Source organism: Recurvomyces mirabilis (assembly GCF_035927965.1).
Source record: "Recurvomyces mirabilis strain CCFEE 5264 chromosome Unknown scaffold_24, whole genome shotgun sequence".
Classification (NCBI taxonomy): domain Eukaryota; kingdom Fungi; phylum Ascomycota; class Dothideomycetes; order Mycosphaerellales; family Teratosphaeriaceae; genus Recurvomyces; species Recurvomyces mirabilis.
The window spans coordinates 57,192-71,176 of record NW_027041958.1 but is presented as its reverse complement, the minus strand read 5'-3'; the positions used below and the strand labels follow the sequence as shown (position 1 = coordinate 71,176).

General features: G+C 52.4%; 6 protein-coding genes across 6 annotated transcripts; 3 read left to right on the top strand and 3 right to left on the bottom strand.

Annotated features, from left to right (window-relative positions):
• Nucleotides 1-50: 50 nt before the first annotated feature.
• LTS14_008144 (uncharacterized protein) lies at nucleotides 51-2,377 on the bottom strand (the record flags this gene model as incomplete). Its single annotated transcript, XM_064840832.1, has 2 exons — nucleotides 51-165; nucleotides 375-2,377. 2 exons carry the CDS (start codon nucleotides 2,375-2,377, stop codon nucleotides 51-53), a joined length of 2,118 nt encoding a protein of 705 aa, XP_064691469.1.
• Nucleotides 2,378-4,033: 1,656 nt separating this feature from the next.
• On the top strand, nucleotides 4,034-4,884 carry LTS14_008143 (uncharacterized protein; the record flags this gene model as incomplete). The annotated part of the gene is made up of 2 exons (XM_064840831.1): nucleotides 4,034-4,086; nucleotides 4,458-4,884. 2 exons carry the CDS (start codon nucleotides 4,034-4,036, stop codon nucleotides 4,882-4,884), a joined length of 480 nt encoding a protein of 159 aa, XP_064691468.1.
• A 2,015-nt stretch (nucleotides 4,885-6,899) lies between these two features.
• LTS14_008142 (uncharacterized protein) lies at nucleotides 6,900-7,621 on the bottom strand (the record flags this gene model as incomplete). The annotated part of the gene is made up of 2 exons (XM_064840830.1): nucleotides 6,900-7,114; nucleotides 7,138-7,621. 2 exons carry the CDS (start codon nucleotides 7,619-7,621, stop codon nucleotides 6,900-6,902), a joined length of 699 nt encoding a protein of 232 aa, XP_064691467.1.
• Nucleotides 7,622-8,238: 617 nt separating this feature from the next.
• On the top strand, nucleotides 8,239-10,858 carry APL4 (clathrin associated protein complex large subunit; the record flags this gene model as incomplete). The annotated part of the gene is made up of 2 exons (XM_064840829.1): nucleotides 8,239-10,695; nucleotides 10,760-10,858. 2 exons carry the CDS (start codon nucleotides 8,239-8,241, stop codon nucleotides 10,856-10,858), a joined length of 2,556 nt encoding a protein of 851 aa, XP_064691466.1.
• A 205-nt stretch (nucleotides 10,859-11,063) lies between these two features.
• On the bottom strand, nucleotides 11,064-11,870 carry TPT1 (tRNA 2'-phosphotransferase; the record flags this gene model as incomplete). The annotated part of the gene is made up of 1 exon (XM_064840828.1): nucleotides 11,064-11,870. The coding sequence occupies one exon, from the start codon at nucleotides 11,868-11,870 to the stop codon at nucleotides 11,064-11,066; it is 807 nt and encodes a 268-aa protein (XP_064691465.1).
• Nucleotides 11,871-12,413: 543 nt separating this feature from the next.
• On the top strand, nucleotides 12,414-13,834 carry LTS14_008139 (uncharacterized protein; the record flags this gene model as incomplete). Its single annotated transcript, XM_064840827.1, has 2 exons — nucleotides 12,414-13,133; nucleotides 13,211-13,834. 2 exons carry the CDS (start codon nucleotides 12,414-12,416, stop codon nucleotides 13,832-13,834), a joined length of 1,344 nt encoding a protein of 447 aa, XP_064691464.1.
• Nucleotides 13,835-13,985: the final 151 nt, after the last annotated feature.

Genomic DNA, 13,985 nt, shown 5'->3' with positions numbered 1-13,985 from the left:
CTCCGAACGCATGCAAGAAAACAATGATTCCACTTGTGCTCTTCTTCCATTTACTTGCCCAACAGTGCTGTCCCGTTGAGTGTTTGCCCTCCAAGTGATAGTCGTACATGCTTCTCGGCTGGCTGTGTTGATGCAGCGGCTTTCGTGGTCTCGCCAGCCTTGACGCTGAACGAAGCTCGCTGCTAGTTTAAGACCCGAGTGTCGTCCTCGACATCTGGATTTACCCTGTCTCTAGCAACGCTGGTACTGAAGCTAGCCAGTATGCCCACGAAAGCCCCTCCTTGTGCAAAAGCTGACCTTTCTACCAAGAGTCGTTGCCGTTGCTTTTACTTGATACCATAGTAACAGGAGAGCTAGTCTGTACCCGCGCTCACCAGTTAATCTTGCGAAAGATGATCTCGTTCTTGCTCGGCTTGCTTCGCAGAAGATCAATATGCTCGATCTTCTGCCCATCCTCAAACCCACCCTTCCGCAGACCAAAGTCAACGACCAGAATACGGCCATCTTGACTCGTAGCCACGATGCGACGGTAGTCAGACTTAGCAGCCAGCATCCAGCTAGTCGTCCATTCCTCTGCACGCCAGATCTCCGTGCCATCCACAAAGTCGTAGACACGAAGATCGAGGTCGTACGATCCAGATACTACACGATTGTTCGCGCTGTCCAGCCATAACGATCGGACCAGCTGGGTGTGACCGGCGAAACGCTGCGTCTCCATCTTCGTCTCGACATCGAACTTGTACGTGATGTGGTCGTTGCCGCCGGCGAGCACATGCTTCATATCCTCCGAGAACTCGACAGCAGCCAAGCCGCGCTCTTTGGCTTCGAACTGCCCGACGAACTTCATCTGTTCAATATCCCACATACGAGCGATACCGTCTCCACTTGCACTGACTAGAAGGTTGCCACGAAGTTGCACGGCATTGACGGGTCCTCGGTGGCCGCTGAGCTCACCGATATACTCCAGTGTTTGACGGTTCCATATTATGATACGTGAGTCCTTCGAGCAAGAAACTATATGCTTAGCGTCAAGCGCAACATCCAAGACGCCACCAGTGTGTCTCTTCAGACGCTTGATCGGCTCAAAAGTATGGATGTCCCAGACGAGGAGATCAGAGTCCGATGAACCAGTGACCAGGATCTCATCATCATACTGCAGGCAAAGAATACTGGCGTCGTGCCATTCGCTGGGAGTGTGGTAGATGTTGTTGCCATAGGCGGTGGAATTGACACTGGCGGTTGCGAGGTGGAAGTGAGGGTAGTCCACAGTACGGAGCACCTTAGGCCCAGGCTGCGGACGAGAATTCGGACCACCTATCACGCGGATGCATTGGTATGTGTCAATGTCCCAGACACGAATGGTGCGATCACGAGAGCCGGTGATAATCTTGTCTTCGTCGAATTGGAGGCAGTAGACGCTGTCTGTGTGGCCGGAAAGATAGACGGCTTTGCCTGCTTTCTCAGCACCACGCCGCCAGTTCTTGTCCAGCTCGGTACGGGCGTTGTACATGTTCCTCCATTCTTGGTTTGTCTCGTTGGGCCTCCCGACACCTGCTCCGCCCACCAGGATAGGTGCAGGGTTGGTGTAGATCTTCCTTTCGAAGTCGCGCATGTACGCGTGTCTCCAGACTGACATTCCGCTGCAGTACTCTTCCCAGGCTGGATTCACCTGCTCAGCAGAATAGAGGTCCTGAGCATCCAGGTACTCGAAGATTTCAATGCATAGCTCAGCCGGGAGAGCATTTCGAACGAAGTCTACACGCACGGGCTCAGGCTCTTTCTCCTCATCCTCCTCGTTGTCTTTCCCATCAACATCAGCCATCTCCACGTCACCCCTCTCGCCCGCTAAATATTTACACGATTGATCCTCTGGCCTTGATAAATCTGCTCCGCTATCTGCTGCACTGCTTAACGAACCGACTTGCTCACGACGCGCCTCGAGAGCCTGCTCTTGGGCGAGTTCCTGTGCTTCGTCTTGCTCCTCTTCCTCGGAAGTAATCATGGCTTCCTCCTCCTCGGCTTCCACGTGCGCCTGCGGCTGCTGCCTGTATGCTGCAGCTGCCGCACGCGCACTCTCACCACCGATTGGCAATTGCGTTGTCATTGACCGACTGTCGGTGGCTGCCACACGTGCGTGCTCTCCGCTATTGGTGGGGAAGGGTACTTCGACGACAGAAGGAGGGTTTACGCGTGTGGTGGAAGGTGGTGCTGGTGTATCCTTACGGTCGCCGCTATTACTGTTGCTGCTGCTGTTACCTAATGCGGCAACACGGCCATGTGGCACGCGTCTCTTCGCCTGCGGTCCTGCAGCTTTTGCATTACGCTTGCTCGGCGAAGTGGGTGGGACTAATGGAAGCTGATCATCGTTCTTTCGCATCGCGAATTTGCGAAGCCGTGATAGCCTCCTTCCCAATGCTGTGGCTGACTGGACCCGCTCAGCTTTTACTGCCACGCTATCAGCCTGTATTGACGAGTTCTCCAGCTTCTCCGTATCGTGGAGTTGCGAGGGCTCTCGTGTGCTTGCTGTCGAGAATGCTCGTTCGAAGAAGCGCGGACCTTCATTATTATTATTGCTGGCCGTGGCCTGTGATGAGCTGCTGGCAGTCACTGGGTACTGATTGTTTGTGAACGTGTCGTCCCGTGGTAGTGTTGGCGCCCGTGATGAATTATGACTCCACGACGTGGCATCAAATGATGGACTCCTGCTTGCTACCTTTGAGTGGATTGGTAGACTGAGCCTGCCTGGACCTTCTCTATCCGGTATTGATTGTCTCCCACTTGACGGCCTGCGCACATGCTCTCCTCCCATTTCAATACTCTCTCCCCGTGATCTGCTGCCGCGAGTCCCAGCGATGCCGGTCCACATCACTTCCCGTGGGCGTTCCTTCCAATGCCGACGAACCAAGAGCCACTCTCCGAATTTATAACAATTCAGCTGCGGACTAAATGGTCGTGGCGGGCGTAAGTAATGAGCGTGTTGAGCGAGTGCGAAATGTAGGGCGGTGTAAGCCTGGTGTATATATGGAAGCTGCCAACGCCGATCCGCAAACAGCCAAAGTCTCACCCGACGTAAAAGCGCGGTTGGGCCAAGATTTGAAGGAAGTTTCCACAGATACAGTGGCGATGTATCCTCGGCAAACACAATTCTGAGTTGTAAGAAACACCAGTACCCGACGAAGAGTGATGAAAGGGACTGCCAGATGACGCCCACCCGAACCGTACAACTCGGGCTGGGCGGAAATGACTGGATCGGAGCACGGTGTTCGTCCATCGTCCCTAAACCTGGTACACCAGACTTTGAGTGAGAAAGGAATATTCCCTGCAACGCCTTGGTCCCACTTCTTTATACCCTACACGAGCTATAGAACCACATGTCAAAATATGGCAGACACTTTCTCAATTATGCTGACCAGCTACGTTATCGAAGTTACATGTTGCTGTTGATGGAAAGCCAAAGTCTGTCGAAGCTGACCACACGAAAGTACGAAAGCTGCATGCCTCGCGACCTTCTCAATGAGGACAAGGCCGAGAAGTAAGGTGCGTACTTCGTGGACTGCCCGACGTCCGGTAACCATTCCCCAATTTTAAACCACCACGACGCCTAGATTCGATGGTAAAGTTCAATCAATTGAGACAAAGCACAGCATAGTTATTCAGGCACTACTGCACATTCTAGCCGGAACATCGTGCTTCCAGACCCAATTCCACTTGCATTATTACATGCTCACACCATCCATTATTGGTGCTGTACGCTCTCTCTCAGCTGTCTAGCATCAACCAAACCTCGTGCGACCGACGAGCTCGAGCTGGCAAGTCCATACGACACGCGTGTGTGCTACTGTGCAACATTTCTCGGTCTCGGCTTCACCGCGCCACGTCAATACTACGCCACCCGCGGAAGCATCAGCTGTCCAATTGCTCTCATCACTTCACTCTTCTGTCTCACCTACACCAACAAGTCGCCTTGTTAGGCAGCATCTCACGCTCCCTTGCGCACGAGTCTACGCGCATCGCCACGGTCACGAGCACCATCATGGCGCGAACAGCGGACCAACAAATTCCCTTCCTCTACAGGCTCTTCTTTCTGTAAGTCCTCAGATCACGTCTTGCCTCCTGGTTGTCTTACTGCTTTTCGGGTTTGCATTGCGACGAGCGGAATGACCACCGAAAAAGCGACCGATGGTACGAACATTTCAGGCACTAGTGAGACATTATTCAATGCAGGCAGGCCTAACGGTTGATACCGATGCTCGACCCAAGACATGCCACACCGATAGCCCAGTGGCCGACCACTATTTTACCAAATCAGACTTCCCACCAGCTCTCGACCAGGCCCTCGGGTCTCCAATATCGCACCCGTGACAACGGGACTGGATCACATGAACAGCCTTCTAGACCCAAACTTCTTGTGCTACCGAGCTGTTACCATAGCGCGTATACTGACTGCCGAAACCTAGGTACATCGAGCCCATTGCCACGGCACTCGGGGCTCTATACAGCTTCGACTTTCTCGGCCTGCAGACGCAATACATGAGCATGACACATCCATTGAGCGCCGCCACCGCACTCACAGTCCGAGAGAGTATCATATTAAACCAACTGGCTAATCTGTACTTTGTCTTCGCGTTCAACGAGGCTCTTGTGCTGCGGGCTACGAACGATGTTTCAGTCTGGAAAGTCTTCCTGCTCGGACTACTGATAGCGGACTTTGGTCATCTTTACAGTGTCCATGCTATGGGATCTAGTATCTACTGGCAGGCTTGGACTTGGTCGTCGATGTACTGGGGCAATCTTGGATTTGTCTATGTTGGTGCTAGTATGAGGACTGCGTTTTTACTGGGGCTTGGCTTTGCAAAGGGGAGTGGTAAGAAAGTCAAGCGCTAGGATCCATTGCCATATGTCGTCGCCACAACGTCGAGTCTGGACTTGCTTAGCAGGGGATGAAGCGTCGAAGGTCTAGCGAGCGTGAAGCGGGATGATTATCATGCTGTGGCATTCAGACTCGGGTAGGTACAGCTACTCATCAGATCGGTGTAGTGGTTCGTACAAGCGCCTGGCTGAGCATCTGACCCCGACATTGAGGAATGGATTGGTGACAAGGTCAAGAGCCGATCGATTCGGCTGCATAGTATTGCATGCAGGGCGCATGCCTTGGATCGTTCTCCGGTAATAAGAATCGTGGTATGCATGAGCATATTTTGTGGCTGGAAGCAAGTTGCCACTCCTGTCGATACGGAAGTCACGCGCTGGTAATGGATGACCCTCTGCGAACGCTGGTTGTCCATGGCGGTGGCAGCATGGATATATGTGCTACTCAGCACTGCCTACGGCGGGAGCGTGTTGTGGATAGGGGGCCTACAGTCATGAAAATGGCAGTCCGCTAATCTGGCCGGCTTCATAGAGAAAATTGGAAGGGTCCAGTGACTGTCCATGCTGCTATGAGTGGTGTTTCTACCAGCAGTACTCTGAGTAAGCAACTTAGCAGACGGACGAGAGGGCTGCGACGGAGACAGCATGGCCATATCAGGTGAGAAAGCTGTCTGGCGTGCGAGAACAACCCCACGTTCGAGCTGCAGCGCCACCGGGCTGCAGGCGTCCATATGAGATCGAGTCCGCTGCATGCCGAAGCACACCGCCAGGTCCTGTGACATCGCAGGTATAACTCGACAGTCATGCTCTGACGGATTGGAGGTGCGATGCTAAAGCTGTCCAGACAACGTGGCAAGACTATTAGAGCATGACTAGAAGCCATCGATCAGTGTTTCCTTCTCCGCCGACACCGCAGCCTCCAGAGCACTCTTAACAAACACTTGAGCAGCATCGCCGACAACGCAAATACTGTGGTGGGGTCGGACATTGTATAGCACCGAAAGTAAAAGGTATGGTTGAGAAACAGCCGGTTCAGACGTCAATGGAGTCGAAACTTCATGTCTCGTGAATCGATAGGTCCATGTACTCGTTGAGAAGACAAACGTTGAAGTAACTCTTTGCGCCATGCTACCTATTGCTATGGAAACGGAAGTAAGCCAATGCTTGGTTGTGTGTAGGTCAGCAGCATTGTCGCATTCGAGAAGCCAAGTGTACGATGCTTCGACAGTGTTATGAGCGATACACGAAGCTTCGCAGCAGTCTATAGTTCACCCGAAGCAGAAGAATGTGAGCGGACTGAGACATGCCGTCCGCCTGGACCAGCTGAGTGTTTCAGACGAGCCATTGAATGACATGTGCCTTTTCGAGGAAAAACTGATGGGTGCCTGAGACACATAGCTGGAAGATACCAGAGTTTACTAGTGTGACCCAGATAGGAAGTTAGGGTATCCTCCAGCATGTTATTTGTGTATATCGGGCCTTGAACAGAAATTTGACGGCATGTGATGTGACGATCTCTCACGATTGTGTCGAAATCTGGTCTCTCATATTAAGCTTGCCCGAGGGAGCGATGTTGCAATTGTTTTCGAACCATGTCTGTGGTAGTGGTAACAATGAGACGATCATTAAGCTTACCATCCAACCTAACGAGACTCTTTCTCGACGAACCACGATGGTTATAAGGTATCACGACGGACTTTGGACAATGCAACTGTGGATCCTGTGGTTGTATTGCTACGTGATCAGATATCTGCTGGTACACCGATGGCTGTTGCTCACAGGAGCTGGTGCTGAGAGCTGGGGATGATTACGCAAGCTGCGGGCCACTTGAGCAAGCTGGCCTATTCGCTAGACTCAGACTGTCCGTCAACAGCTGTCCAGAAATTTCCTGCGCGGTAATGGCAGCAGCGAAGTACATCAACGATCCAGCATAATGACAGAGCTGACATCAGATTGATAGCCTTTGAATGGATCAAGCTTCATTGGAAGATTTATCGACGTCCAGAACTTTCTCTGAGATGCTGCGGCCCTCACGAAAGAGCCCCAATGATAATATCGGCCACGGCATCCGGTTGCGAGATGAATGGGACATGGCCTGCATCTATCCAATTGAGTGCAAAGCCCTGCCATACCATCTCTTGACGTGCCGGTGGAATCGTGATATCCTGCTTAGTGGCCACAACAGTAATAGGCGCCTTCCGCCAATCTTCGGACGTGATCACCGGAGTAGCGTCCTGATAATAGGCTGGTACGAGCTTGTCTGCCCACCGTTTTGCTTCAGCAGGAGGCAGAAAACGCGTTCAGGGTCTGTCATGGTATTGAGATGCCGTTCATCATCGATGCCGAAGTTTGGATTCTCAGGCCCGAGGAAGTTCCTGGAGTCTAGTGCCACTCCAGCTGGGAATGCATAGGCGGCGACGAAGACAGCCTGGACGAGACGTCCTTTGCCTGCAGATGCTTCCAATCGTCCTTCGTGGATGACTCTGTTAATGGTCTCCGCTCCGGATTGACCGGCATAGCTATGCAGAACGAAACAGACGTCACGTCCGGCGTCGAGTTCGTCGACCACAAGTCCATGCAGGTGCGCCACATCGTCGGCGAAGTACTGTCTCCGCTCCTTCAGACCGACGCTGGCTAGCTGATCTGCCTTTGCAATGTAGCCATTGCGTCTTAAGGCGTGAACGGTAGGCTGGGCATGTTCGGCTGTGTGCCAGCTCCCTGGGATGATGATGATGATTGTTGGCCGTGCCATGTCTGTGCGGTAGTATCTATCTTGTCCAGTATCGGTTAAAGTCTCTTTTTAGCGTGCGTAGAAAACTATGCAAGAAGAAAGGAACCAGGAGGCCGTATGGTATTATATGGGCAACCGAACGGCTAAGGACAGGCCGATCCTTTGGGGGATCGGTCAATCAGGGCAGAGCGTTGACTCGAATACTAGTTCAGCCATCGCTGCGGAACTTCGAAGGCTTCCATGGCCATCAATCGTCATGAAGCCATTTATCTCCATGAGAAGCGATCAGTCATCCGAGCTCGTGGCTGTGGGTACACTCGCTGTCGTTGGATTCCTCGCTGGTAAAGGCCGCGAGCATGATGTTGTTGTCACGACCAGTTTAGAACTAGTGGCACTGCATGTGTGCCCTAAGATGTAAGGCACCCAGGTTCGTCAGGGTCCACATATCGCATCAGCTTTCGTGGTCGTATATGTGCATATGCGTGACAACAAACAATCGAACCATCCACCGCGGCATACATCGACCCAGGACCAAGGCATCGACAAGATACCACCGAACCAGGACTAACATGCACGAATAAACACGACAACCGATACTCCCCACCCGTCACTCCATCGGGCCCGCCGAGGCCACCACAATGTCCTCCCTCAAGCAGTTCATTCGCAATGTCCGCGCCGCCAAGACAATCGCCGACGAGCGCGCAGTGGTACAGAAGGAGAGCGCCGCCATCAGAGCCAGCTTCAGAGAAGAAAGCAACAATTCAGACGTGCGACGGAACAATGTTGCCAAACTGCTATACCTTTTTACTCTCGGCGAAAGGACACATTTCGGGCAGATAGAATGTCTGAAGCTACTGGCCTCACCGCGCTTCGCAGACAAGCGGTTGGGCTACTTGGGCACGATGTTACTGCTTGATGAGAACCAGGAAGTGCTTACGCTGGTCACGAACTCGTTGAAGAATGATTTGAATCACAACAACCAGTATGTGGTGGGACTGGCACTATGTACCCTTGGCAATATTGCATCTGTTGAGATGTCGAGAGATCTGTTTCCGGAGGTGGAGACCATATTGGCCAGCAGCAATCCATATATCAGGCGCAAGGCAGCATTGTGCGCAATGCGCATATGTCGGAAAGTGCCGGACTTGCAGGAGCATTTTATTGACAAGGCGAAGTTACTGTTGAACGATCGGAACCATGGTGTCCTGCTTAGCGGCCTGACACTCGTCGTCAGCATGTGTGAGGCAGATGAGGAGGAAGGTGGAGAGCAGGGGATCGTGGAGATGTTCAGGCCTTTGACAGGTAGCTTGGTGAAGGTGCTGAAGGGTCTGTCACAGTCTGGATACGCACCGGAGCACGATGTCACTGGCATCACGGATCCTTTCTTGCAAGTCAAGATCTTGCGACTACTAAGAGTGCTTGGCAGGGGTGATGTGCAGGTCAGCGAGCAGATCAACGACATTCTGGCACAGGTAGCGACGAACACCGAATCGTCGAAGAATGTTGGTAACTCGATCTTGTACGAGGCCGTGCTCACCATTCTGGACATCGAAGCCGACTCTGGTTTGCGAGTACTGGGTGTCAATATACTTGGCAAGTTTCTCACTAACAAAGACAACAATATCCGATACGTTGCTCTGAATACCCTTCTGAAAGTCGTCGCCATTGAGCCGAACGCCGTTCAGCGACACCGGAACACGATCCTAGACTGCTTGCGAGACCCAGACATCAGTATTCGGAGGCGCGCGCTTGACCTCAGCTTTACCTTGATCAATGAGTCAAACGTACGCGTGCTCATCCGAGAGCTACTTGCCTTCCTCGAGGTTGCCGATACGGAATTCAAGTCCATCATGACCACACAAATTGGCATTGCTGCTGATCAGTATGCTCCAAACAAAAGATGGCACGCCGACACTATGCTCCGAGTACTGAAGCTGGCCGGCAATTATGTCAAGGAGCAGATCTTGTCGTCTTTCGTGCGACTCATTGCGACCACTCCAGAACTTCAAACATACTGTGCACAAAAGCTATACGCATCACTACGAGACGACATTAGCCAGGAAGGCCTCAACCTCGCAGGTGCGTGGGTGATTGGTGAGTATGGCGATGCTCTGATCCGTGGTGGCTCATATGAAGAAGAGAATCTGGTGAAGGAAGTGAGGGAAAGCGAGATCGTTGATCTTTTCACCGCCATTCTCAACTCCAGCTACTCTGGCCAAATCGTGACGGAGTATATTATTACTGCGACTATCAAACTTACGACTCGAATGCAAGATGCCGCGCAAGTCGATAGATTACGAAGACTGCTTCTGAACAGACAGACTGATCTGGACGTTGAGGTGCAGCAGCGATCGGTCGAGTATGGCAATTTGTTCGGATATGATGAGGTACGGCGTGGTGTACTAGAGCGCATGCCACCTCCTGAGATCAGAGAAGAGCATCGTGTACTTGGCGAGGCGTCGAAGAAGCGGCACAGCAAGTTACCAGCTGCTAAGAAGAAGGCTAGTCAGATCACCGAGAACGACCTTCTGGACCTGATGGGCGGTGACTCGACTATGCCTGCTTCGGAGAGCAGCGCCATCATCAACGGAAACCAACACAACGCCAGCGCAGATTTATTGGCAGATATACTCGGCGGCGACAATACAATGTCTTCGCCCGTTGAGCAATCGAGTAGTCAACTCTCGAATGGCCAAGCGCGGCCTCAAGGCAATATGAACTCGATAATGGACCTCTTCGACTCCCAACCCTCCGGTAACGGCGTATCCGCATCAGCGGCACCATCAAACGACATCCTCAGTGGCTTCGGCTCTCCAGCTCCTGCACCTCAGCAAACTCAGCAATCACAAGGAACATCGCATACAGCATATAATAAGAACGACCTCTTCCTCATATTCACCGTGCAACGAAGTCCACAAGCTGTACAAGTTCTCGCGCGTTTTAAGAACCAATCAGCTTTCGAGTCCTTCAGTGCTGTCAATCTGCAGGCTGCCGTGCCCAAAACGCAGAAGTTGCAGCTGCAGGCGATTTCTTCTGCGGAGCTTGAAGCGGGTGGGGATGCGACGCAGCAGATGAGGGTTACAGGTGTCAATGGCGTAAGTCACTGCCGTATATCAAGCTATATGCTATCTGGACGTATGCTGACAATTCTTTTCACAGCCTCCCCCGCCACGATTGCGCTTGCGACTCAAGGTCACATATGCGAAAGGTGGTACGGCGCCGACAACAGAGCAGGTCGACTGGTCGGAGCCGACTTGAGGATGCCAGTGGTGGCTGCGCTTCAACTGACATTGCTTGGGAGCATTGACAGGGAGCGTGTTCAATGCGCGCCTTACTTTGTCCTTCTCCGATCGTCGTCATTTGCATCGTGTCGAGTCGATGATGATAGCATAGCTCAGAGTATCATGTCACCAGTATGTCAGAGCATGACATGAATGCACTTCCAACCTACCCCTTGACAAACTCAACCTTTGCCTTTACTCTTTCCAGCCCAAGTTGCTGGTGCCTCCTTGACCACTTTGCCATCCTCAAGCAGCACGCCCTCTCCGGTCCTGTCTTCAACCCGTTTGAACAATTTCAGCGGCACCAGCCCTTCAGCGTTGCCTTTTGTCAAGACCACGCCATTGTCGCTCACAGCCAACTTCAGGCCTGCCTCCATAGCCTTCGCCACCTCCAGAAACATCAGCACAGTAGACGATTTCCGCATTCCAGAAATGACTGGTGCTGCTTCTGCCGCATCTACCGCGTTCACGTCTCCCTCGATGACAGACTTGAAGCCAGCTGGTAGTCCTTTCGCGAAGTGGACATGGTTCCTCGTCATCGATTTCAGTCCTCCTGTAGCTACGATGAGAAGCCAAGCAGCATGCGTAGTCCCATGCACAGCTACCTCAGGTACATTCTCAGCAGTAATCGGTTGCAATAGACCCTCATCCTCAACCTCAACACTATGTCCCTGATTCGCTCTAATCAGCCACTCCTGTGGCTTATCTGACGCTACCTTGGCTGCTTCGTTCTGAGCTTCTCCGCCGACTTCTGCAGCCCCCACAGGCATTAAGGTAAAGCGTTTCTTGTCATTCTCCTCGACTATCGTCCGGAGTTCGTCGAGAGTCACCTTGAAAGATTTGATGTTCCGATTTTGGAGGACGTCGCGAACGTTGAGGAAGCCACCAGATTGAAGTTGGAGGCCTTCCTTTTCGGCGCCGTGGCGAAGGAGCCAAGAGAGCTTTTTTGATACTTGGACCTCTCGCGTGAGCGGCGGCCGACCGGGCATCTTTGTGAGGGACTGTCGATATGGTCTGATGCTGAGAATTCAGCTGTCGAGAATTTGCGGATCAGCGAGTTGAGCTGTGGCGGTATGAGACAGTTGTTATCATAAAATTGTTGCTTGAGGGCGAACTCATGATTCTGCTTTGAGAAGTCACGAATTGTGACTCAACGAGCGCCAGAGTTTTGATTGGCTGGCAAAGGAGAAAACGACCACAGCTGTTGTACCCGTATAACACGACCTTTCATAGACACCTTGTGATTATGCCTCCTACGCAGCGATGCATATTGAGCAAAGCTTCGGCATGCGCGAAGACGCTCGTCGCTCTCCTTGCCGGATGCGATCGTCCATGAACCAACCATGATCGCCTCGCTCAGCTCTGCTCGCTTCTCGTGCAGATCAATCCTTCCAAACAGGGCACATGTTGCGCCGTGAGCTTATCTGCGAATGGATATAATGGGATAGATCGGCCCCAATGCTTCGCTCTCGCTGTAATCTCTCTTTCTGTGATGCTTACTTGCTTCATACCGTCCTCCAAATTTCGTAAAAATGCTGCTTACCACCGCTGGCATCGTCATTGGGCGTAAGATCAAGGATGAGAGGGCGAGGAAGAAGGAAGCCAAGCAAGGTCTATTGAGCGTTGGGAATGATGAGCTCGCGAAAAGAGCATTCGACAGACAGACGGCACGAACGCTCGCGAGTGAGCATGAGAGCTCCATAGGTCTACTGCGAGCAGGTACGGATAGCAAGTTCGAGGACCCTGCGAGCGTAGAGGCAACAAGCTCGGGCGTAGACAGTAGTCCACTTCGACCGCCCGATGGTTCTAGTGTCAAGAGCCCGTCCACACCCAGGACTGTCAACCTGGCCTCGACTCTCACTCAATCGCAGAATTTTGGTCAAGCCGGAAGGACTATCAATCGACAATCCGCTGGTGGACCACCACCTTATTCTCCAATGGAAGGCACAGCACGTGGAGCTACTTCCTCGATCTACTCCCAAGATTCTGACCGACCAGCCCTGACATATTCGTCCTCTGACACGAGATCCATCATGACCAGCTCATCAGAGGGCGGCGATACTATCAAGATCCGTACTAACGGCTCGGATCTCAAAAGTGGTTTCCCATATCACCCTGCGTTATTCGACGTCAACGTGCACCCAAGCATATGGGATACGTTTACTGCACGCGTCGTGGAAAGTACTAAGCTCACTGGCAAGGACCAAATGCAGGTCTGGGCAGCAGCCACTGGCGTTGCACTGACTGGCGCGGTAATCACATCCGTGTTCGTTGGAAAGTAGGTAAAGCCAACTCGAAATACTCGTAACATTCTGACTTTTGATCCCAGATCAATGACTCGCTCAATGCAAGAGAAGAGAGTCAAAACCGCTCTCGCAGACATTCAGCCGGTGCTCTTGGTGAGACACTGGAACAGTGGAACGATACATACTTCCGCCAACGAGGTCTGCTTGTGCATCTGGAGCTTAGCGAGGCGAGTGTTAAAGGCAAGAGTCTTCGGAAACCTGCGAGTCTCTTCGACAGCAGGGAGGAAAGGGACATCAAACGGGAGCAAAGAAAATTCGTGATCGTAATCTCAAAGCTTGAGGGCGAGAGCAGACCGATGGAGGGACTGGATGAAGTGCAAGAAATGGCAGCCGAGGATGTAGTGACCGAGCTACCGGTTGTCGATGGAGCGAAGTACAATATCGCGGAAATGCCTGGCGATGAGGGCATGTACGCCGTTGAGCTGCCTGTTGAGCTACCCTTCGGACTTTCGTTGGGCTATGGGAACGAAAAGCTTGCGGCTCCGCTAGGACTTGCAGAATTGGAGAGCAATACTTCGGACTTGCTGAACACGAGCCGTGGCTCCGATGAGAAGAACAAGGACGAGTGGACTACAGATCTGGCGAAGGAGAAGCCGCTCATGGTTACTGGAAGTGTCCACGAGGCTCTCAACAAGGAGACGACGTGATACAGCTGCTACGAGCCCTTGACCAGCTAAAACGAGCTCTACATCCTCGAGATCCAGGCTACGATCGTGGTGACTTACATTTGCCCGGACGGCCTCGTGTGGCAAAAGCCAAGTTCAGATTGACGTCCCCAACCAGTCACGAGATCCGCAA